The sequence below is a fragment of the Neurospora crassa genome, linkage group V (genome assembly GCF_000182925.2).
Source record: "Neurospora crassa OR74A linkage group V, whole genome shotgun sequence".
Classification (NCBI taxonomy): Eukaryota; Fungi; Ascomycota; class Sordariomycetes; order Sordariales; family Sordariaceae; genus Neurospora; species Neurospora crassa.
The window spans coordinates 239,052-257,936 of record NC_026505.1 but is presented as its reverse complement, the minus strand read 5'-3'; the positions used below and the strand labels follow the sequence as shown (position 1 = coordinate 257,936).

At 47.8% G+C, this 18,885-nt stretch overlaps 7 protein-coding genes across 7 annotated transcripts; 2 read left to right on the top strand and 5 right to left on the bottom strand.

Annotated features, from left to right (window-relative positions):
• Nucleotides 1–4,177: 4,177 nt before the first annotated feature.
• On the top strand, nt 4,178–5,582 carry NCU07797 (hypothetical protein; the record flags this gene model as incomplete). Its single annotated transcript, XM_953290.1, has 4 exons — nt 4,178–4,366; nt 4,480–5,236; nt 5,320–5,463; nt 5,527–5,582. The coding sequence occupies 4 exons, from the start codon at nt 4,178–4,180 to the stop codon at nt 5,580–5,582; spliced, it is 1,146 nt and encodes a 381-aa protein (XP_958383.1).
• Nucleotides 5,583–5,619: 37 nt separating this feature from the next.
• NCU07798 (hypothetical protein) lies at nt 5,620–8,375 on the top strand. Its single transcript, XM_953291.2, has 2 exons — nt 5,620–6,618; nt 6,687–8,375. Exons 1-2 carry the CDS (start codon nt 6,403–6,405, stop codon nt 8,145–8,147), a joined length of 1,677 nt encoding a protein of 558 aa, XP_958384.2. The 5' UTR covers nt 5,620–6,402; the 3' UTR covers nt 8,148–8,375.
• Nucleotides 8,376–8,849: 474 nt separating this feature from the next.
• On the bottom strand, nt 8,850–9,158 carry NCU07799 (hypothetical protein; the record flags this gene model as incomplete). The annotated part of the gene is made up of 1 exon (XM_953292.1): nt 8,850–9,158. One exon carries the CDS (start codon nt 9,156–9,158, stop codon nt 8,850–8,852), a length of 309 nt encoding a protein of 102 aa, XP_958385.1.
• Nucleotides 9,159–9,519: 361 nt separating this feature from the next.
• NCU16917 (hypothetical protein) lies at nt 9,520–10,778 on the bottom strand. Its single transcript, XM_011396499.1, has one exon. It carries the CDS (start codon nt 10,525–10,527, stop codon nt 9,820–9,822), a length of 708 nt encoding a protein of 235 aa, XP_011394801.1. The 5' UTR covers nt 10,528–10,778; the 3' UTR covers nt 9,520–9,819.
• Nucleotides 10,779–12,752: 1,974 nt separating this feature from the next.
• On the bottom strand, nt 12,753–13,847 carry NCU07801 (hypothetical protein; the record flags this gene model as incomplete). Its single annotated transcript, XM_953294.1, has 2 exons — nt 12,753–13,187; nt 13,308–13,847. 2 exons carry the CDS (start codon nt 13,845–13,847, stop codon nt 12,753–12,755), a joined length of 975 nt encoding a protein of 324 aa, XP_958387.1.
• A 1,144-nt stretch (nt 13,848–14,991) lies between these two features.
• Nucleotides 14,992–17,847, bottom strand: NCU07802 (hypothetical protein; the record flags this gene model as incomplete). Its single annotated transcript, XM_953295.2, has 4 exons — nt 14,992–16,256; nt 16,390–16,758; nt 17,358–17,631; nt 17,711–17,847. 4 exons carry the CDS (start codon nt 17,845–17,847, stop codon nt 15,189–15,191), a joined length of 1,848 nt encoding a protein of 615 aa, XP_958388.1. The 3' UTR covers nt 14,992–15,188.
• A 407-nt stretch (nt 17,848–18,254) lies between these two features.
• On the bottom strand, nt 18,255–18,827 carry NCU16916 (hypothetical protein; the record flags this gene model as incomplete). The annotated part of the gene is made up of 3 exons (XM_011396498.1): nt 18,255–18,264; nt 18,424–18,672; nt 18,748–18,827. 3 exons carry the CDS (start codon nt 18,825–18,827, stop codon nt 18,255–18,257), a joined length of 339 nt encoding a protein of 112 aa, XP_011394800.1.
• Nucleotides 18,828–18,885: the final 58 nt, after the last annotated feature.

Below are 18,885 nucleotides of genomic sequence, written 5' to 3'. Positions count from 1 at the left end.
CTATTCTATATGTAAGTAATATTACTACTATTAACCCGATAGAGTTCTAGAATACGTATAATACTATAGATTCCCCCCCTCCTTTATTGTTACTACTATCTACCTTTAATAGTTTAAGGTTATTATAGTTAATTAATTGTAATAATAATAAAGATAATACTAGTATAGTTATTTTAGAGGATGTTTTAGGAGGCGACGATATGTTTGTTGGTGATGGTCTAAGGCCTATTGAATTATTTGTACCGTCGGTTATAGAATTAATAAAGAGGAAGCGGTTGCCCCTACTTAGCGACGATAATATTAGTAGTAAGATATTGAAGATATCCGATTCTTTGTGTATACCTATAGTGTTGCTGTTATTAATTTCGAAGCCGAAGTTTAAAATAATTTAGGGATAAATAAAGTAATTCAGTCTTTTCGTATAATAAATATATAAGAAAGGGACTAACGTAGAAAAGAAGAAGGATAATATACTACGATATATATAAGAATTATAATTAGTAGATTATTCTTTTAATAATATATTAGTAAAAGTTAAGCAATTTGTATTCGATATCGAGGCGAACCCGAATACCCTTCGGCCGCTAATTATCCCTATAATAAATATATTTAAGAAGGAAATATTCGTGCTACCCTCTGCTATTTTTATGCTAAAGTAATAATTTATTAAATTAAAAGTAATAATTGAAAAGAAGGTTTCGGAAATTCCTTTACCTTCGTATGCTAAATCTACTAGCGATACTACTATTAACCCTCTTACTATTACCTTTCCTACTATTACCCCCCTTACTATTAATTCCCTGACCGACCTTATTAAAGATTTTTTTAGTATTAATAATCTAATTTGCGATATTAATAAAGTTAAAGTTCTATAGTTGTAACGGAATTTACGCTATTTTACGAGGCAAATAACTTAAGTATTTAAATCCTTTTTAGAAGATTAGTAATTGGATTTCGATTTATAGTTTAAAGAAAACCAGCCAAATTTAAACGACCCTAAAGAATATCTAGATGGTCTCTACAAGATTTAGCGCTACGTACAACGTATGTAAGGGCTTTCTATCCTATTGAATCCTATTAGATTACTTAAAGATGATTATAATAATTATATAGTGTTAATAGACGATTTGAAGGATTAGTTGCTATATAATATTGGTAAGAAACTATTCGAAGATTGGAATCGCTTCGAAGTATCGTATAAGTTTAAAGGATTATAGTATAAGTTAAGTTCGAACGTATAATATATAGTACTTAAAGACTTTTAAGCAATAATATATAGTGTAATTACTGAAGCTAATAACTTTAGTAAAGTAATAACTATAAATTTTAATAATGTAGAATTACTTAAAGTATTAGAGGAAGCCGGTCCTATTCCTGAGGTCGTCGTCGATATGGATTTTAATAATTCTATAGATATTAAGATTGATAAGGTTAATTGATATAGCGAGGCTGTTTGTAAAGAAAAGGAATACGAGGAGCGTAAGAAGGCCGCCTGCGAATAATAAGAGGAGAATAATATATAGAAGGAAGTTGAATGTTAAGCCTTCGTTAAGAAATAATAAGAGGCCTTTAAAAAGTAGTAATAGGAAGCCTATAAGAAGTAGTAAAAGAAAGAGGCTGCCCGTTGTAAGTAAAAGGAGGAGGAGGCTATATAGAAAGAAGCTAACCGCTTTAAGTAGGAGGAGGAGGTTATATAGAAAGAGGTTGCCCGTTGTAAGTAGGAGGAGGAGGAGGCTATATAGAAAGAAGCCGACCGCCTTAAATAGGAGGAAGTTGACCGTTGTAAGTAAGAGGAAGCCGATTGCTTTAAAAAATAGGAGGAAGTTAATCGCTTTAAGTAGGAAGAGGCTGTATAGAAGGAGGTTAATTATTATAAGTAAGAAGAGGCCGACTGCTTTAAGAAGTAGGAGGAAGTTGATTGCTTTAAAAAGTAAGAAGAGGCTAATTGTCGTAAGTAAGAGGAAGAGGCCAACCGCCTTAAAAAGTAAGAAGAGGCTAATTGTTGTAAGTAGGAGGAGGAGGCTGTAAAGGCTAAAGAGTCGTCCTTGTTATTAGTATTATCCGCTAATTCGCTACTAGTCTATCGACCTAATCCTTATAAGATTCTTGCTAAATTACTTTTACCCTTATTAGAGATTATTATATCGATGTCTACCGATATTCCTAGTACGGTGCTAAAGCGAACTCTTCGTAAGAAGTCATTATTTATAGCCGCGATTATTGTATTATAAGCCCGTTCGGTATCGCCTTAGGTCCTATTCATTATATCGATTCGCTTAATATTTTGTACAATTGCTACCCCTAATACTATTATTATTACTCCGGGCCGTATATTTATATAATTTCAAATACATTGTAATTTTATATTTGGTAGTATAACTACATTTGGTAGTGTAGCTACGCCTACTCTATCTAGTAGTACTAGTAGCGGTACTAGTTTAGTACGTAGAGGTCGTCGCTGTGGACGTAGTGGACTCCCAGAATTTAGGGATTAATATCGCGAGTATAATATAGACGACTCTTTAACCGATAATAGCTCAACCAGTCTATTTAAGCTTATTGCTAAGCAATTTGCCCGCTACTACGTTAGTTACTACTAGTAGTAATAACTGTAGTACAATTTAAAGCGATATATTTCGCCAACCTTAATAAAGAGAGTTGCTAGTATATAAACGTATAGGTATATAGCCTTATTCTAGTAATAAGGGTATAAGAGGTTAGTTGATTGAACTTTACTTATTAATTAGTCCTCGAACTCTCTATTAATATCCCGTCCTTATTTGGGGTAGATAGAAAAATTAAGAAAAGAAAAAAAACCGAAAAAAAAACGGATTATCCAAATTGGTTCCCTTTATTAATATATATAGTAATTGTTATTGATATTATATAGTGTAATGTTCTATTGTGGTGTTGATGTATTTCGCGATGTTGTACGGACTGTTTGTATGCCCTTGAATTGAATAGTGACTCCGATTTCCATAGGTGGATCGCTGAAACTCTCAGAGTGCAGCACATGTCTTAGGCGATTGCTTTTCGGAGTATACGGACCTTTTTATAGGGCCGTTATATTGATTACTAGACTTATACGTTTAGTAACTGACTGTAGCGGTTATAACGAGGGGTCCGTGCATTCTATAAAGCAATCGCTAAGACATGTGCTGTACTTTGAGAGTTTTAGCGACCACTATAGTGTACATCTGACATCGATTCATTTGACCAATTAGAAGCCTCCCTCAGCCTAACAGGCCTTGTTAATTCAACAAGCCTTGTTTCCTCAACACGCCTTGTTTTTCGTTTAGGTCTTATAAGCCTTAATAAGTTTTATAAGCCTTGTCTCCCAGCACATTTTCCCGCTACGGTACCTTTGTTATTATCGGATTTCTAATTACCTCTAACTAGCTCGTCCAGATTAATAGCTGACGTGTTGCTGAGCAGCTTAGAGCCCATGTATCTATCTCATACCATGCATCGATGCTCTCCATAACATGCAGCATGGGACTGCACTCACCATGTGCCATACACTCCATGTGAGAGGTGCCTTACGCTTGATCATGAAGAACATGGCCTACCTACCTTAAATCATGGGGTGCCTACATATACCTAATGCTTCCCCTCCAGCTTGTCGCACGAATTGTCGGAGCAACCACCAGAGAGCTTCGGTTCTCTAACCCAGTTGTCTTCTCCTGTTGGCCGAGTATCTCTGTGATCTTCCGGTCTTTCTCAGTCGACAAGCTAAGATTCTTGACACATTGTTCATGCTCGCAACGCCCCTTCACCCTTGACGTCCACTTGTCGTGCTTATTCCTCTACTGCTGGTGACGGTCTGGTTTCCAGCGGCTCTATGAACCATCCCGGCGTCCGATTCCCAGTATCATTGCGCAAGACAGTCAACCGATCCGGGAGACTATTAATGTCGATCTGCGCTGCCCATACTTGCCATACCTTGTACCGGTAATGTTGGCCATCATGTTCGAAGCTGTGTTGACGGGAGTTGATGCTAACTACCGGCGGCGTCCTTCAGTCTTCTCAAACCAGATTCGGCTCTTGACTTAGGAGGAGCCTTCCACTACGCGAAACATTCCACTTGCAAGCGATTCAGCTTCCACTGGTTTCATGATTCCTCCCCTTAACCGGTACTTGGAATATGAAGACGGACGACTTAGTGTCCGTCGAAGCAATGGAGAAAGACGCTGCCTTGCCCGTGGTCAACCACGAATTTGTTGGTGGCAGAATCATGTGGTTGCCCAAAAAGGAGGAAATAGAAGCTGGTAATCTACCAGCCCTGGATGATAAGTTATTCGATCATCCGGTTTTGATCATATCCGAGCATCGCGAGGAGCAAACAGATATCGTTCGCGTCTTGATTGTATGTGTTTCCTGGTGTAGACCCCCATAAGTTCACGCGCATACCTTTTCATCAGGTAACCACGCAACCATTTCACCGCCGATCACATTGCTGATTGAAATTCTGTTATCCAGATAACCACTTTCGCAAAAGAGGGTTTGAAGACTAGATTTGGCCGGTCCCTCGCATGCCGATTCTACCTGCCGCTCCCTGGCGCGCCTGCCCATCCCTGTGCGAAATCGAGGGCAGACATACCCTCCAATTTGACGTTCGTCGAGGAGGACGGGAATGAAAAGGCTCTCTGTGCTTCTTGGATAAATGCCAGAGCGTCCTATTCGGTGCCGTACCAGTGCCTCATCAACTGGAAAAATATGCAGAGGACCCCGACACTTACCAAGGAGTCTCTTAGGGACGTGATTAACTATCACACGGAGAGGGTACCTAAAATTGAGAGGTGGGAGCAGGTAGAGAGAAGCTCAAAGGAGGAGAAGGAGAAGAGGATAGATGAAAGAAGGTCGCGAACATCATGGCGGACACCTCCGCAACACCCCGTGAGCGAGACTCGCGGGGTTGTCAGCACGACAACTTACCCTCCTGAGATGTCGATCTCTCAGAGTGCGGTAATGTTGGTGCATACCTCTAATGACCGATATATTAGAAGTACGCGATGGATAGGGCAAGTCCAGAGGAAGGGGAAAGGCGAGTGTCCTCCGGGGTGTCTCTGCTGTGGGTGTTGCGATTATTGGAGAGATAGGAGGAGTGCGTCTAGTGATCCTCCAAGGTCGAAATCAATTTCGGCCTTAATTCCTACTCCCGAGTCGCACGTTTGCAGAGTGGTGGGGGAGGGACCCATCAAAAAGACCTATTATAACAAGAATAGGGGGTTCCGAGGTGAGTTCAGCGGCCACCACCTCTACCTCTTACCACCCCCCCTGGGTTCCTGTTACCTATTTTGCTGACATCCATGATTCTAGCCCAACCATCTCAGGGGAGGCTGTTCACAGAAAACTCTGCGACCATTTGCCAGAAGCCACTGGTTTCGGCACCTACCGAGGTGCTGGGCATGGCCAGTTTCGACGTTTTGTCCCAGGACACTGGGGTATGTGATGCCCTTGCGTGTAAGTGCTCTTCAGCATGATTCTAACTTCGTAGCGGACATTGTCTAACTTCATTACAGCCAGGGATACAGGAGCGTCAGTCGGTACACGTTTGGCAATGGTTCCTGCGCCCTCGATGAACACACCTTCCTATGGCCCTTCCCGGGACGACAATTAATAATTTATACGATATAAACGACACGCCAGGTCATCCGCAGTGTTGAAACAAAAATGACCTGAACACAGCGGTACCAACTGCGATAGCACATGTTTGGTTTTTCCTTCTCACAGCTTTCTAGGAGTCCATCGCAACACAACGGACTCGTGCTCGTACCGACTTCCAATGCCTCGTTTTGGAATTCCCAAGGCGCTATGCCCATAGCTACTCAGCAATGCGCAAAACCTCCCTGAATGAGTTGCTGGTTTCCTCCAGTCCTTGGCGGCACATGATAGGAGGTAGCCCACCGCTTGTGGGCAATTTGGTTTCATCAAGTTCATCATGCACTCCAGCGCCTTTCACTTCACTTTTCTCCTGGTTCAACTGTTTCACTTCTTTCGTTGGCCCGAATTTGCGGCCGGTCTGCCTCGTAGCCTGATCGGCTACCTCGATGCTACCTAGATGCTGGTACATCGTCCCAAGCACTTGCGCGACCACCCTCTTCATTGGATCTGCGCAAGCTCATATGCATGCATGCGACTGTGCGGGCCGGTGCGACGGGCCACCACGGCGACACACACCATCACCAAGCCACGTTCCCCCACACGGTTATCAACCAGTCAGCCAACGGGTGTGAAGAAGGGTACAAACAGATGAAACCATAACAACAATTGATCTGCCGTTCTGTGATGGTTGTTCTGCTGTGCCCGAGCTCCTTCGTTTCCATGAAGACTCGAAGGGGTGGATTCCGATCTTTCATCTATGTCGACAGCTTCGCTTGAAAATTGCGATACTTGCCCAAAATGCCGTCCGCCCGCCGTGCTGTCAAGAAAAAACGACGATCTCAGACCACTCAAAATGCCGTGCCAAAACCGCCCAATCTGGGTGGCCGTATAATGTGGCTGCCCAAACTCAACGAGTTGAAGACACCGAGCGGACTTCCAGACGCCTGCCATGATCACCCAGTCATCCTACTATCCCCAAACCTTCTACCTAACAATGAGGTTGTCGTCTTGATGGTAAGTCTCATCTGCCATTGCCCCAAGACTCATCCCATCCTTTCCCTAGACTAACAAATGCATCATAGGTGACCTCCTTTGGCGGCAGAGATCTCAAAACACGGCACCGGCATAACTACGAAAGATGGATGAGGGCACACTACCTCCCCATCGACCCATCGCCTGCTCATCCTGACGACCCAGACAAGAACGTGGTGCTGAAACTCGGCGGTGGTGCGGTGCTGAGGAAGAACTCGTGGGTAAACACGGAGACGCAGTATCGGGTGATCTTCTCCCTATTGAGAAACTATGACAGCAGGTCGGGGAAGCTCTTCGTGCTTATGCCGGAGTCTTATGGGAAGTTGAAGGATTTTGTTGGGTTTAGGGATAATGAGATCGTCGCTGGGCCGTCTGGGACATCGGAACCGGGAGCCACACCGGCAGTAACACAGACAGCCACGCCCCCATTGACTCCCGCACTCAGACCGGTAGTCGTGCCAGAACCAGTCCCGGAGCCGGCGACCCAGCTACCGGAAGTTGTCGAGCCGGCAATGACACACGACTCGGACTCGGACACCACCATTGTCGCAGAGGATTATTGGGATGCCGATAGAAGACGCCGCCGGGAGCAACTCCTCAACCAGCAGTCTGCCATGCAGACCTACCGTCCTGTACCTCCACCGAATGTGCCTGTAGCCCCGAGCAGGTCAAGCACTGTCCAGGCCCTTCGACAAGCCAACAACGAGCGATCATCCCTCCTCCGTTCACAGTCCCAAGTGACAGCACCCAATCCGCCATCGAAATCGCAAGTACCGATTCCAGTAACCAGAACAGGATACGGAACCGTATCATCGTCATCCCGTCCCGCCGCAGCATCTCATACCCCAAGATCACATGGGCAGGTTCGCTCCCAGAGCTATGAGGCTCTAATAAGAGCCCGGGCTCGGGCCTGGGCCCGGGCTCGAGCCGCTGCCAAACTCAAACTCGCCATCCTCAAACGAAAGAAACCCAGACGTACTTGGTTTTCTCAGTTGGGCTTCCCCTTTCGAGTTGACTTTATCTTCTTCGGTGTTGCTTCCACGGATGTGTGGAACCGCGCTCGCGCTCATGATCGCGCTGTTGCGACTGCTCGTGCTCAGATGAGACAAGGTGGATATGAAAGCATGATTACCGAGGCTGAAGTACGAGCTATAGAGTGGGAGGTGAATGCTGGATCGGCGTATGAGTATGCGCGTATTGCCCCCTCCGATAGAGACGGGCAGAGGGGATGTAAGGGGAGGCTGTCGGTGCTCGCGAGGGTTACGCTTGTTGTCGTGATCCTGCTGGTTCAGGCGATCTTGCTGGCGGCGGTCGTGTGGAGCGTGGTGCAATGTGAGGCCGACACGGCGGTAGTTGAGTGGGTTGCGAGGGCGGCTGGTAAGGTGGTGGACGCGTGGGAGTTCCTTGTTTATTGTTTTTGGTGGCTTGTTGATTTGGTGGTGAACATTGTTATTGGGCTATGGTGTTTGCTTTACGTTCTTATTTGCTTAGCTAGTTGTTGTGGTATATAATTGTACCTAGTAGGCACAACCTGCTTGAGTTGGCTCGAAAGGAACGGTGGCTCAAGCTAAGGAAGGTGCACGGTCGGGTCTGTTTGTTGCCTGGAACATGAATGTCACGATGATCGCGACTGCGACTTGGGATTTTGAGGAAGGAAAGACCGCTGAATTTAAGTTTGTTAGCTTACGGCCTGGTACTTATCAGCATTAGTCTCTGAAATTATTGTCTTCTCGTCTTTTCCCCCATTTATTTCCCTCAGCATTCAGTCCGCATGCACCCGTTGCACTAACCTTCTCGTCCCTCCTCCCCCCTCCCCCCCCCAGCCTCATTCCCTTGTTCTCCGTTCTTCTGAGCTTCTTACGATGTAATACCCACTTTGTATAATGTGCTAATAGAGGTATTTATAGCAGTGAGAAAAAGCAGTCGCGCCCTCCAGTTATGGAACAACCGAGCCGCAGGAAAGCAGTAGTACATCAAAATACTTACGTCGGTCCAGGTACCTCTTACAAATCACTGTACTGAATTTCTCTGGCCGATACTTTCTTTGAGCACGATCTGGCCCCACGCACATTCGTATTATCTATATCATCTATGTTCATGCTGATACTCAGTCCCAGGTCGTCTCCAGTCCAAGCAAATCGCCAACCATGCCACCAGCATCGCCGACCGCTACAGTTGCCCAAAGCCTGCCTCAAGAGGTACCTCTAGCCCCTTCACAAGAGACGGAGAAACTGCCCCTGCGTCTGCTCAGTTTGAGTAACTGAAGCCGTGCCCTCGGACTTCACAGTGTCTTCGCCGATGGAAGTATCTTCTTGGATCAAGTGATCCCCTGCAATTCCTCCTTTCCCGTTGGTTTCATCGTTGTTGGCTGGATGGTTCCCAAGTGAGGGACCTGGAGCATGACTCTTCGTGGTAGAACCTTTGTGTAATGCTTGTTGATGAAAACTCTCCGTCCCGCCAGGAGCATTGGGAAGAGGGCGGGCCTCCTTCTCGCTCGAGGATGGATGGGTTTTGGGTCCCATTGTTCTGTTCTGCCTCTTACACTTGTGATTTTCCTGGTGCTTGCTTTTACGGGTTTAAGGGATCCAATTTAATGATGCTGTTGGAGGGCCGAGTTAGAAAACTTGTGGAAATATGGATAACACCGGGAATGAAGAAGTGTCGATAAGATAGTTCTTATACAGCCCGCACCCTATGTTGTCGGTTAGTCAGTCATTGTAGTGCAATGACGAGCCTGGCGACCTCTGTGTGAAAAAACTGTGGCTTTGTTTGCACTGTTGGAATTTGTGTTGTTTGCTTCTGCCCGTTGTAGTCAAGTTTGTCACAATGTCGGGCTGCCTTGTTGTACAATCACCGGCCGGATGGTCTTTGATCTGTAGGGGTGCCTAGCATTCACCATTCACGTCAAAGGCCCTATTCACAGACTCATGAACATTGACCAAGACAGATCCAAGTACCGATACATCGAAGCATCCCATTCGTTGGGTCTTACTCCCAATCGTCCCCAGGATCAGAGGTACCTACACGCGCATTTAGCTCCGTCGGAGACACTCCGGTCTCCCTCTTTATAGCCCGAGCCATGTCGACGCGACCAGCATTCATCGCAGTAGCAAGTTGGCCTAACTTGAGCTTGATACCAAGGGGTCTCAGCAATCACCATACCAGCCGTCTCAAAAACCTTGGTCAAAACAACAAAAACACCGCATACAGCCAAAGATTCCGCTTGAAATGCTCCGATACCGCCTTCCCTACAGCCGCGCCTACTCCTATCAACCCTCTACCCATTACCTTCAAAGCTTCGCTACCTCTACCCGCTGCTACCTCCGCGCACGTCTCCCTGCGAACCTGGCTGTGCCAAAACGTCCAGCCAAGAGCCCCAACACCGCCGATGATTGCAGACATAACCCACGAAGCCAACACCAGTCCTACAACAGTGAGCTTTGGTAATGTCACGACATGCACCCGGTACCGAGGCTCTCTGTCTTTGTCTGAGACCTGAGTTATATGGCGTTGATCTTGGGGCTGGTCTTGAGTAGAGGTAGGGGTATGATTGCTGCCACCTGTAGAGGCATGTTCACTTGTGCCATCAGGGTCTGTGGCAGCGTGCTTGCGGTCGCCATTGACGACATGTTGAGAAAATGGATCGTCGACGCGGCCATTTATCTTTTCGAGCCTGAGCATGACGCTCTTGCGTAGCTCTTCTTTGAGCAGCTGGAGGTGCCAGTCTGATGACGCTTGAGGTGAAGGATCGTCATTGTCAGGTGGTGGAGTTGGAGGCTGCGGAACGACGTAGTAAGGTTGTGGTTCTCGGGGTCCGTGGGATTGAGGAATCATTGGAGAGGTTTGGGTGGTAGAGGTGTCTTTGGAGGGAGGCTCTGTGGTCGCATTCATCGATTCAATGTCTTCAAGCAGGAGCTGGTCGGTTGGGTTGTGCTTGACTTCTGATTCTTTCGAGTCCGTTTATGTTTGGCTTCGTGAAAGCCTGTTTCCTGGGCTCTTCTGTGTTGGATTGGTCGAATGCTGAAGCGTTGTGGTGTGTCTCATTGGTGAGGATCGCAGTAGGCCTCTCGCAGACTCGGTGATACTCTGGTGCGGGGTAGCTGAGTGTTTGACTTCAATCTTCCAGCATGGGTTGCGTGGACAAGGAAAGAAGATCCTCTGCGGCTGATGTGTTCTTGCCAGCTCTGTCGATACGCAACTGACCTAGATAGGTACCGCAGGTAGGTTTGGACTTTCCGATGTCAATGGAAATTGGAGATGGGAGAGTTTGCCGATTTGAACGGACTGGAGTCAACGTACCTCTAAAAATGAGGCAGGACGGAAGGATTGTTGAGTCTGCGAACCAAGGGGAAAAAAAACAAAAAGAAAAAAAAGAAAGAAAAAAAGAAAGAAAAAAAGAAAGAAAAAAAGAAAGAAAAAGCAGTGGGACGAGTACCTAGAGAGTGGGGGATATTTACGATTCAGCACCGGTTTGCTCGTTCGTTCGAGTTGCTTGGTACCTACCTCTACGTCGTGGGATTGAGAAAGTTCTAGCGTCCGCGTTGTTGGTTCTACAGTTCTACAAGTGTGTTTCCTTCGAACATATGGGCGATCACATCCGTTCAGCCCTAATGACGAGCTCCCGGCTCCATCGCATGATGTTCTCGCTCTTCCACCATGCAAACATTTGACTTCCATTCACCTTTCTCACCTCGAACACTACTTCAGGCGGATGCTTCGCGCTAAGAAGGCTCTCAAGCGCTTGCCCACCTAATCAAGCCCTTCCATCATTGCTATTTCCATCTTCAACCAGCCCAGTTTCCACCCCAAAGGCCAGTAAGACCTTGGAAGCTGCCCGAGTCAACTTGCAACCGAATCAGATCGCTAATACACCAACTAGAGGTACGGTAGTAACCTCTGTTATATTGCACAAGACTGATCCCTCGACGTATGTATTTAGTGAGGACACACACCAAGTCTACAGTTCTTAGGTAACCTTACATGTCTCAAGCACTAGTCTACAACCACCGGTCTAATAGGCTCCATCTTACGCCCAGGACACTGCCTTATACTACAGCAAGCGGTTGCAAGGATAAGTCGAACGCGTTATAGTCTAGTACATTGCGACTTCGACATGCTGTCTCATTCATTCATGCCTCCTGCCTACGCGTTTTGTCAATAGTCAAAACATTCTTCGGATTGAAGAAGACAAAGTTGACGCGACGCGATGTTTTCAGAAATCTGTACGAGACATATCATTGTTTGACAGCATCAATTTTTAGTCAAAGCAAGTGCTTTTGGACGGTCCAACTTGGAGTGTCCACCATGTTTCATTCATTCCACTTTCCATACTCACTCGGAGATAGCAAGAGTTAAATCCAATCTGCCCGTAACTTCCTCGATTCTTCCATGTCCCAAAAACCGCAAGTCTACCCAATCCCAAGCTGGCAAGTATAAAAGTCCCACTTATCCCCATCCTGCCCATCCCGAATCCAAAACCAAGTCCCAGGTCCCTTACAAGCAAGAAAAAGCACCGCCCGCCCCAAAACCCAGAACCAAACGCCATATCGCCCCGAATCCCTCCATGACTACCTCGATAATCCCAAATTCCCTCATCCTCCTAATCCACCCAGGTTGACATCTCTGCACTCGGCCCACGCCTTCAACCTTCCACAATCACTGTCCCGCAGCTCCATCTCCAGCTCCAATCCGGCTCTCATCCTGGCCATCCTGCCCACCCCTTACCCAGTCCCGGTCGGACTGAGTAAGGGGTAAATCGGTAAAGTACAAAGGTTAGCGGTTGAACACCATCTTACGAAGGAAAAGGGTAGGAGTGTTTCAGTTGTGACTTACGTGTTTGAGTGTGATGTCGCACTTTCAGAGTCCCTAGATTTCCATCAGCTAGACACAGTCATTGTTCGATACGATCATCAGTGTGAGAGAGACTTACTTCAGTTGGTAGGCAACCTGGAACAGTGCGATGCTTCCCCACCGACCCTGGAGGTAGAGGTACCCAAGAAAGAGCAAGAGCCGCGCCAAGCATCAGCGAGGCCAGGCCACCCACAACCGTCATCGAGCTTCCATGGAAACGGAACCCGTCAAAGCCTAGGTGCACGAACGAAAACCAGACCGGGGGTCTAGTTCTCCGCATTGTGCGTCTTCGGCTTCTTGGGCCTCTTCCGCTTCTTGCCCGCCCCTTCGTTGTTCGGGTCCTTCATCATGTACTCGATGAGACTTTCTTCCAGTGGAGGGCGGTTCGTCATGAACTCCTCAAGCTTGTGGAACGAAGCCTCGTCGATGGAGTAGTCTTGCGCAAAGAGGCCTCCATCCTTGTACGCAACAAGGAGGTCGAAGGCAACATTGCGCATGAGCGTCGTGTTGACGAAGGAAGTTGCTTTCTGGTTGTGGGGCTTCTTGGTGGTCTTGACCATGAAGTTCCTCACGGGGTCATCGGGGTGGGGTTCGGTCTCGAGAGCACCTTCGATGGGGAGGAAGTAGGACCTCGCCTTGACGGCTTCTTCAGAGTTTCCGGGGAATCTCTTCAGGAGACTGTTGTCTTGGAACGAGGTCAACTGGTGGGTGTGCGTGTTTGGTTAGTTCCAATCTTCCAGTTGTCGGTCTGAACACTTCCACTGTTCGGTAGAGGTACCTAACGAGCCCGCGGGCACGGCAGGTGGGGATCGAGTACTTACTACCAAAAAGTCGACGGTGCCGTCTTCCTTAACTTTGGGTGACATGATGAGGGCAGGATGAGGAGGCAAGCCCTTCTTCTTGTCCAGAGGACCTCGAGGCAGATCTCTCACAGCCTTGGGTCCAGCCCACAGGATACGTCCTGCGAGGTCTTCATCTCGGCACGTCAGTTCATTCGAAGATTGGAGAGCCAGCAGTGGCTTCTCCAGATCATTGGCCTCATGACCGTCGTGGCGAGATGTGGGGTTGATGGGCCCCGAGATGCTGGTTTGGGGTGCCAGCGAGCTGTGAGATGGCTGAGGAAGGTCCTCGTCGTCTGAGACCCTTCCGATGTTGATGTTGGTGGAGGTGGGGATGGCGTTACCGTTATCGGCGTCGTCGCCGACACGGATACGCTTGGTTCCCGCACCCTCATCGCCATCGTCGTCATCGAAGCGGCGGCGCTTGGTTCCGGCGAGCGCGCTAGGGTTGGCAGTCAAGACCGCCTTGGTCTCGTCAATCTGGCCGAGGACTTCCTCGACGTTCTTCTCCGTGGGTGCCATGGTGAGGGTGAGGTGGGGGTAGCGGAGTGAGGAGAGGGAATGAGGAAGGGGAAGTGGGGTGGAGGAAGTGATGGGGAGATTGCCGTGCTGTTGGAACCCTTGGGCTCGTTGGACGCGGTTTTCTCGGTGTGGTTGCTGGAACTGGCCTTCCTAAAGACCTGATGGAGAAAGGAATGGTGGTTAACGTGTAACCGAGAGAGAAACTGGTGGTAGAACGCAACGTGAAAGTTGGACAGTTGATCGTGATGAGTGTAGAGTGGAACGCGGGGTTCTTGAATGTGGAAAGGAAGTGAGAGTAATGCTGCCTGTATTTGAGCTACGGCATATACAGAGATTGTAAGATTGAAAATGACATGAATCTAGAACCGTTACCCTGACAACTTCGAGCAGGCAATGATAACAGCCCGCGAAACTTTCATTTCTTCGGCAGAGATAGGTAAAATTCAAAACGTTACCACTTTATCCCTCTCCCGGACTTCGGTATCATACTTCCCTCTCGTCCAAGATACATCCATCATCTCCCACTAGGTCATATCTGCTTCCCAAGACGTATTGAGTAGTCCCCAAGAGGCCTTTATTATAGGAGGTTTTCGAGATTTGACTTGACTACAAGTCTCAGTATTATTCATTGTGGCACATATGCTGCTCGGATTAATTTGTGCAGGAAGATAATTCTTCATTTAGTTCTATATGGATTGAGAGATACACGAAAATATCGAGGTCGTGTACTTGCGTTCGGGATCTCAATACCACAGTACCTCATCTTGTTGAAACTTTGTGCGTACAGAATATTCAATGAAACTGTTCTCGTTGCCACGGGCAGCAAACATGACAGACTGGACTTCGAACGACCAATGAACGGAAGGCAAAGCCCACAAGTGAGTGAGAATGGCCTGAAAATGGAAGGCACGCGAAGGATAGTAGGGATATAAGCCAGAGATACCTACTCGATGAGGAAAGGAAGGTGCGGCTTGGTTTCTGGATTGAGGGGTGGATGTGGGATCAAGATGATGGAGGTACCTGCTTTTTTTCTCTTCTTGAGTGACACTTCATTATTTGTGTACTTGGCTCCAAATGAGAACAGACTGGATCTGTGGGCGGGCATGTATCGGGTTACGAGGACCATTTCACGATGAAGGACGCATTTGGTGACAACCAGAGGTAAACATATATATTTGCTAAGTGCAGTAACTGGCACAGCTGTTATAGCCGAGCCATTGTGGACGTCATGTTTGAGGTCACGAATTCGATCATTGCCTGCACGCTTCACAAACAAGCCAGAAGAATTCCCTGCCCATGGGCCTGTCATTCGCCTTACATGAGCCTCAACGCGTCCCAATCTCACTCTATAATCCGGAGACAAGCTACATCCCACGCCAGCATCAAGATCTGATCCCATTTTGACCCTCTCCCTCCCGGATACCGCTCATAATATCTGTGAAGGACACAGGCACTCAGGCTTGCTATGCCATAATGCCCCCAATTTCTTCCAAAATGTCTGACCACTGCCCGTGCCACTGCCCATGCCATTTTAGTAAGAGCGCCCTTCGCCGCAGCCACGATCTGGAGGTTCTTCCAGGCAGCCACGAACATCACTGCTTGGACGCCCGCCTTAAGCTCCTCGACCACTTCCCTCCCAACTGTTCTCACTCTAAAAGCTCCTCCAGCGGTTAGCATAGCAACGCAGGCTATGGCTAGCCTGATGCTATTTCGAGCAATCTTAGATAAGTTGAGCGGGCCGCCAAGGCCGTAGACGTGGCGGGCGCCGTCATCGAATGCCCATTGGCGCTTGAGTTGTTCCGCGATGAAAGAGACTTGCTCCGCATTCAGAGAATGGGAAGAAGTAGGAGATATGGGCTGTATGTGACTGTGCGTGGGGAATGGAGGTTCGATTGCTTCTGATGTTTGTGTTGTTGCATGTTTCGACTGCGTGTGCTGGTTCTTTGCGGGCATCGGAATATCGCCGTTGTGGAATGGAAGGAGCATGCATGGACTCCGAGGCTCATCATTGACAGCGAGTTGCTCCGTAAGATGCTCTCTCTCTACCTCCGGGTCTACAGGAACGTGACAAAGCGCAACAGTTGAAAAGCCGACAAACGCGGCCAGCTTTTGGTACGAGTCTTTGTCGAGGTAAAATATTGGACATTGAACGACGTATATGCGGTCTCTTGCGTTGGGGAGGTATTTTGTAAGTACCGAGAAGGGGACGGACCTTCTAGATTCCACAGAACCGTCCACGTAAGAATAGGTCTTCGGGTTGTAAGGCAAGATCTTGAGCATTACATTTTTTTCTGGCGTGTCGGGGTGAGGGGGTGTAGGCTCGATGGGAAGATATTTCGCCCTGTTCTTCATGCCTTCGGGGGAGGTGTCGAATCTTTGTGTGATATCTCTACCACGGAAACTTGTCATCTTTGAAGAAGCTCAAGTTAGTCATGATTACCTCCAATCATCAAGATCTACCTACCTTAGAGGTACCTTGAAGTACCTGAGGTATTGTCAGGAAGGGGGGGACGCTATCCATTTGCAAGATCACCTAACTTACCCCTAATATCTCGACTTCGTTGCTCGCAGAGATGGTCGGTGATAAGATGACAACCGGATGGTCGTAGGACGCGTATCGTTCAGGAAGGCCCTTTACATTTCCTGGTAGGAACATAATAAGTCCCGCGAGACCTTCGGATTTTCGATCCATGGCATATTGAATCGCGGATTGCAGTTTCTTCTTCGTATTTGGCTCATGGGCCTCTGGATTCGGAACTGGCTCGCTCGATATGTTGAAAATTGACTTGTAGTGCAGCGCTGTCTCATGAGACTGGAACTTCTGAAGTGGATGACTGAAGATGCCGACTGTCGAAAAGACGAAACTCTGGCAGGACGCGAGGACTTGGGCAGCGATCGGGTTATTAAGTACCTAGAGTGACGTTCACTTATCAATTACCTCTGCATCCATGTTGTTTACAACCGTAGTGTAATCCGTTTACCTCACTCCCCGCTCGTTGGCTGCACGTTCTGCATGCGGGGGTTGGAGAACTGGCGGCCATTTCAGCGGCCCGTTCCAAGCACACAGCCTCCCGAGATACGAATAGGCGCATAGTTGGCCAATGGCGTTGCTCAATGGAAGGGCAGACTGGTGGGCAGATTTCCGTGTGGCCGGAATAATGGGCCAACAGTCAATACTTGCATTTTCAGCCAAACTGCGCGCTCCATCACGTTGTGTAGAGGTACTCTACCTCTAGATAATCCAACCTAGTTTCTAAAGATGGGTATACTACATGAAACGCCTCGCGCACACGCCTGTGCCTAGGTACATATATACCTACCTACCTATGCTGCGCCTGAAGTGGATTCCCTTCTGTTCATGAATATGCACATAGTTCTTGCCTTCATTGTGACCATTGTGATCTGGTTGAGGTTGCCTTTATGCCTCTACGTATTAGACACTAACCAAAATACCTACAGGTAGGTACCTGGAGGTAAAGGTAGGAAGATCGGCAATATACAAACGCCTACCAAAGCACACCCTGCCATACACCCCGTCCACATCACCGGCTTCGACAGGACAGACGCAACGACTCCGAGCAAGCTATGAAGCCACCGAAAGACCTTCATGTGTGCTGCTGGCTCAAGCACGGGGATGATTACCCCGAGGCCATAGTTCAAAATGCTTGCTCCTGCCCACAGAATGAAAATAACAACGAATATTGTGATAAAAAGGGCACCCAGTAACAACAGCAGCTGCACCTTTGCGGCATTCTTTCTTATAAGCTGATCATCCATGTCGTCTCTGTTTAGACTGCAAGTTAGAAGATCCCGCACTATGACGCTTCAAGATGTTGATTGGACATAATGTCCTGTGTCCTTACCTCGCATGTTGCTCTGCGGTTTTTGTATAACCGGAAGAGTGTGAACGACTGTCGGTCTGGTAAGCTTGAGGAGCAGCTTCATGTTGGATTCTCTGGGAGGTATGTGACGGTCCAGGCCGTCGGAGAGGATCAGACATGGTAGAGGTAGTAACCCAAAGACATGTGTTGCGGTATGTATTTTCAATGTTTTGTGTTCGGAGTTGGACAGGTGAAGACAGAGAAAATGAGCTGTGGTTTTGGGGTAGTGACGGAAGAGGAGATATAGGGCACGACCGGGGCTGCCTGCCTCTTTATATCCGTAAAGGGTAGCTGCCCTGGTAAATGGGAAGCATTGGCAGGGGCACATGCAACGAATGGGCGCTTACAAAGGGCACGGACCTCCCAACACTTTCTCGTCAATGCTACTTGTCGACGTGGTTTGTCAAGAACGAGAAGTCAACCTGCACTGGGTGTTGAATACGCTAGGTACTTGCACTTGGATGAGGTGCTCCGCCCTTTGATCCAGTCAGGTAAAATATTTTGAGCCTGGTTGGGTGAAGCTTGACTAGAGGTACCTGCAGTCTTGAGTCAGGATTATACCTACCACATGCTTCCATACCTCCACTCTATCGATTGCTGGCAAGAGGTACATGTACCTCGATCGATATCGTGCTCAAGACATATAGTTACCCAAGATCCCAAGGGCTACAAATACCATACATCCAACCGCATACCCCAGCCAGCGCACCAGATACCATAATAGAGACGACACAGGTTCAAGCAAGCCCTGAAAGCTCCGGCACACCTTTGCTGTCGTCTCAAGCACGGGGACGATGATCTCAAGACCATAGTACACGACATTCACTCCCAGCCAGAAGTAAAGAAGGACAAGGAAGGGTGAGACAAAAAAGATGAGGAAGATTTGGAGCCGGAGCCAGTCCATCATCTGCTCTTCTAGATTTCTCTGTCTCTGGGCATCGAGACTGTTCAAACCTTGCGTTAGCAAGATCTTTTGCAAGGACGTCTCAAGAGTGGAATATGATAGTTGATTTGCATACCCTGGATGGTTGTCCCTCTGGCGAGCTTGGGCGGCATCTTGGGCCGCTTGGAATGCAGACCGTTGAAGAGGGTCAGGCATGATTGGTAGGTACCTCTAAGGTACATGTACCCGAGGCCAATCTTGCGAAATTCTGTTT

Bases quoted from the DNA above. Each gene is read 5' to 3' on its own strand.
- NCU07798 (XM_953291.2), top strand. From the start codon at position 6,403: ATGCCGTCCGCCCGCCGTGCTGTCAAGAAAAAACGACGATCTCAGACC. The intron at 6,619-6,686 runs GTAAGTCTCATC...AATGCATCATAG, and splicing joins ATGAGGTTGTCGTCTTGATG to GTGACCTCCTTTGGCGGCAG.
- NCU16917 (XM_011396499.1), bottom strand. From the start codon at position 10,527: ATGAATGCGACCACAGAGCCTCCCTCCAAAGACACCTCTACCACCCAA.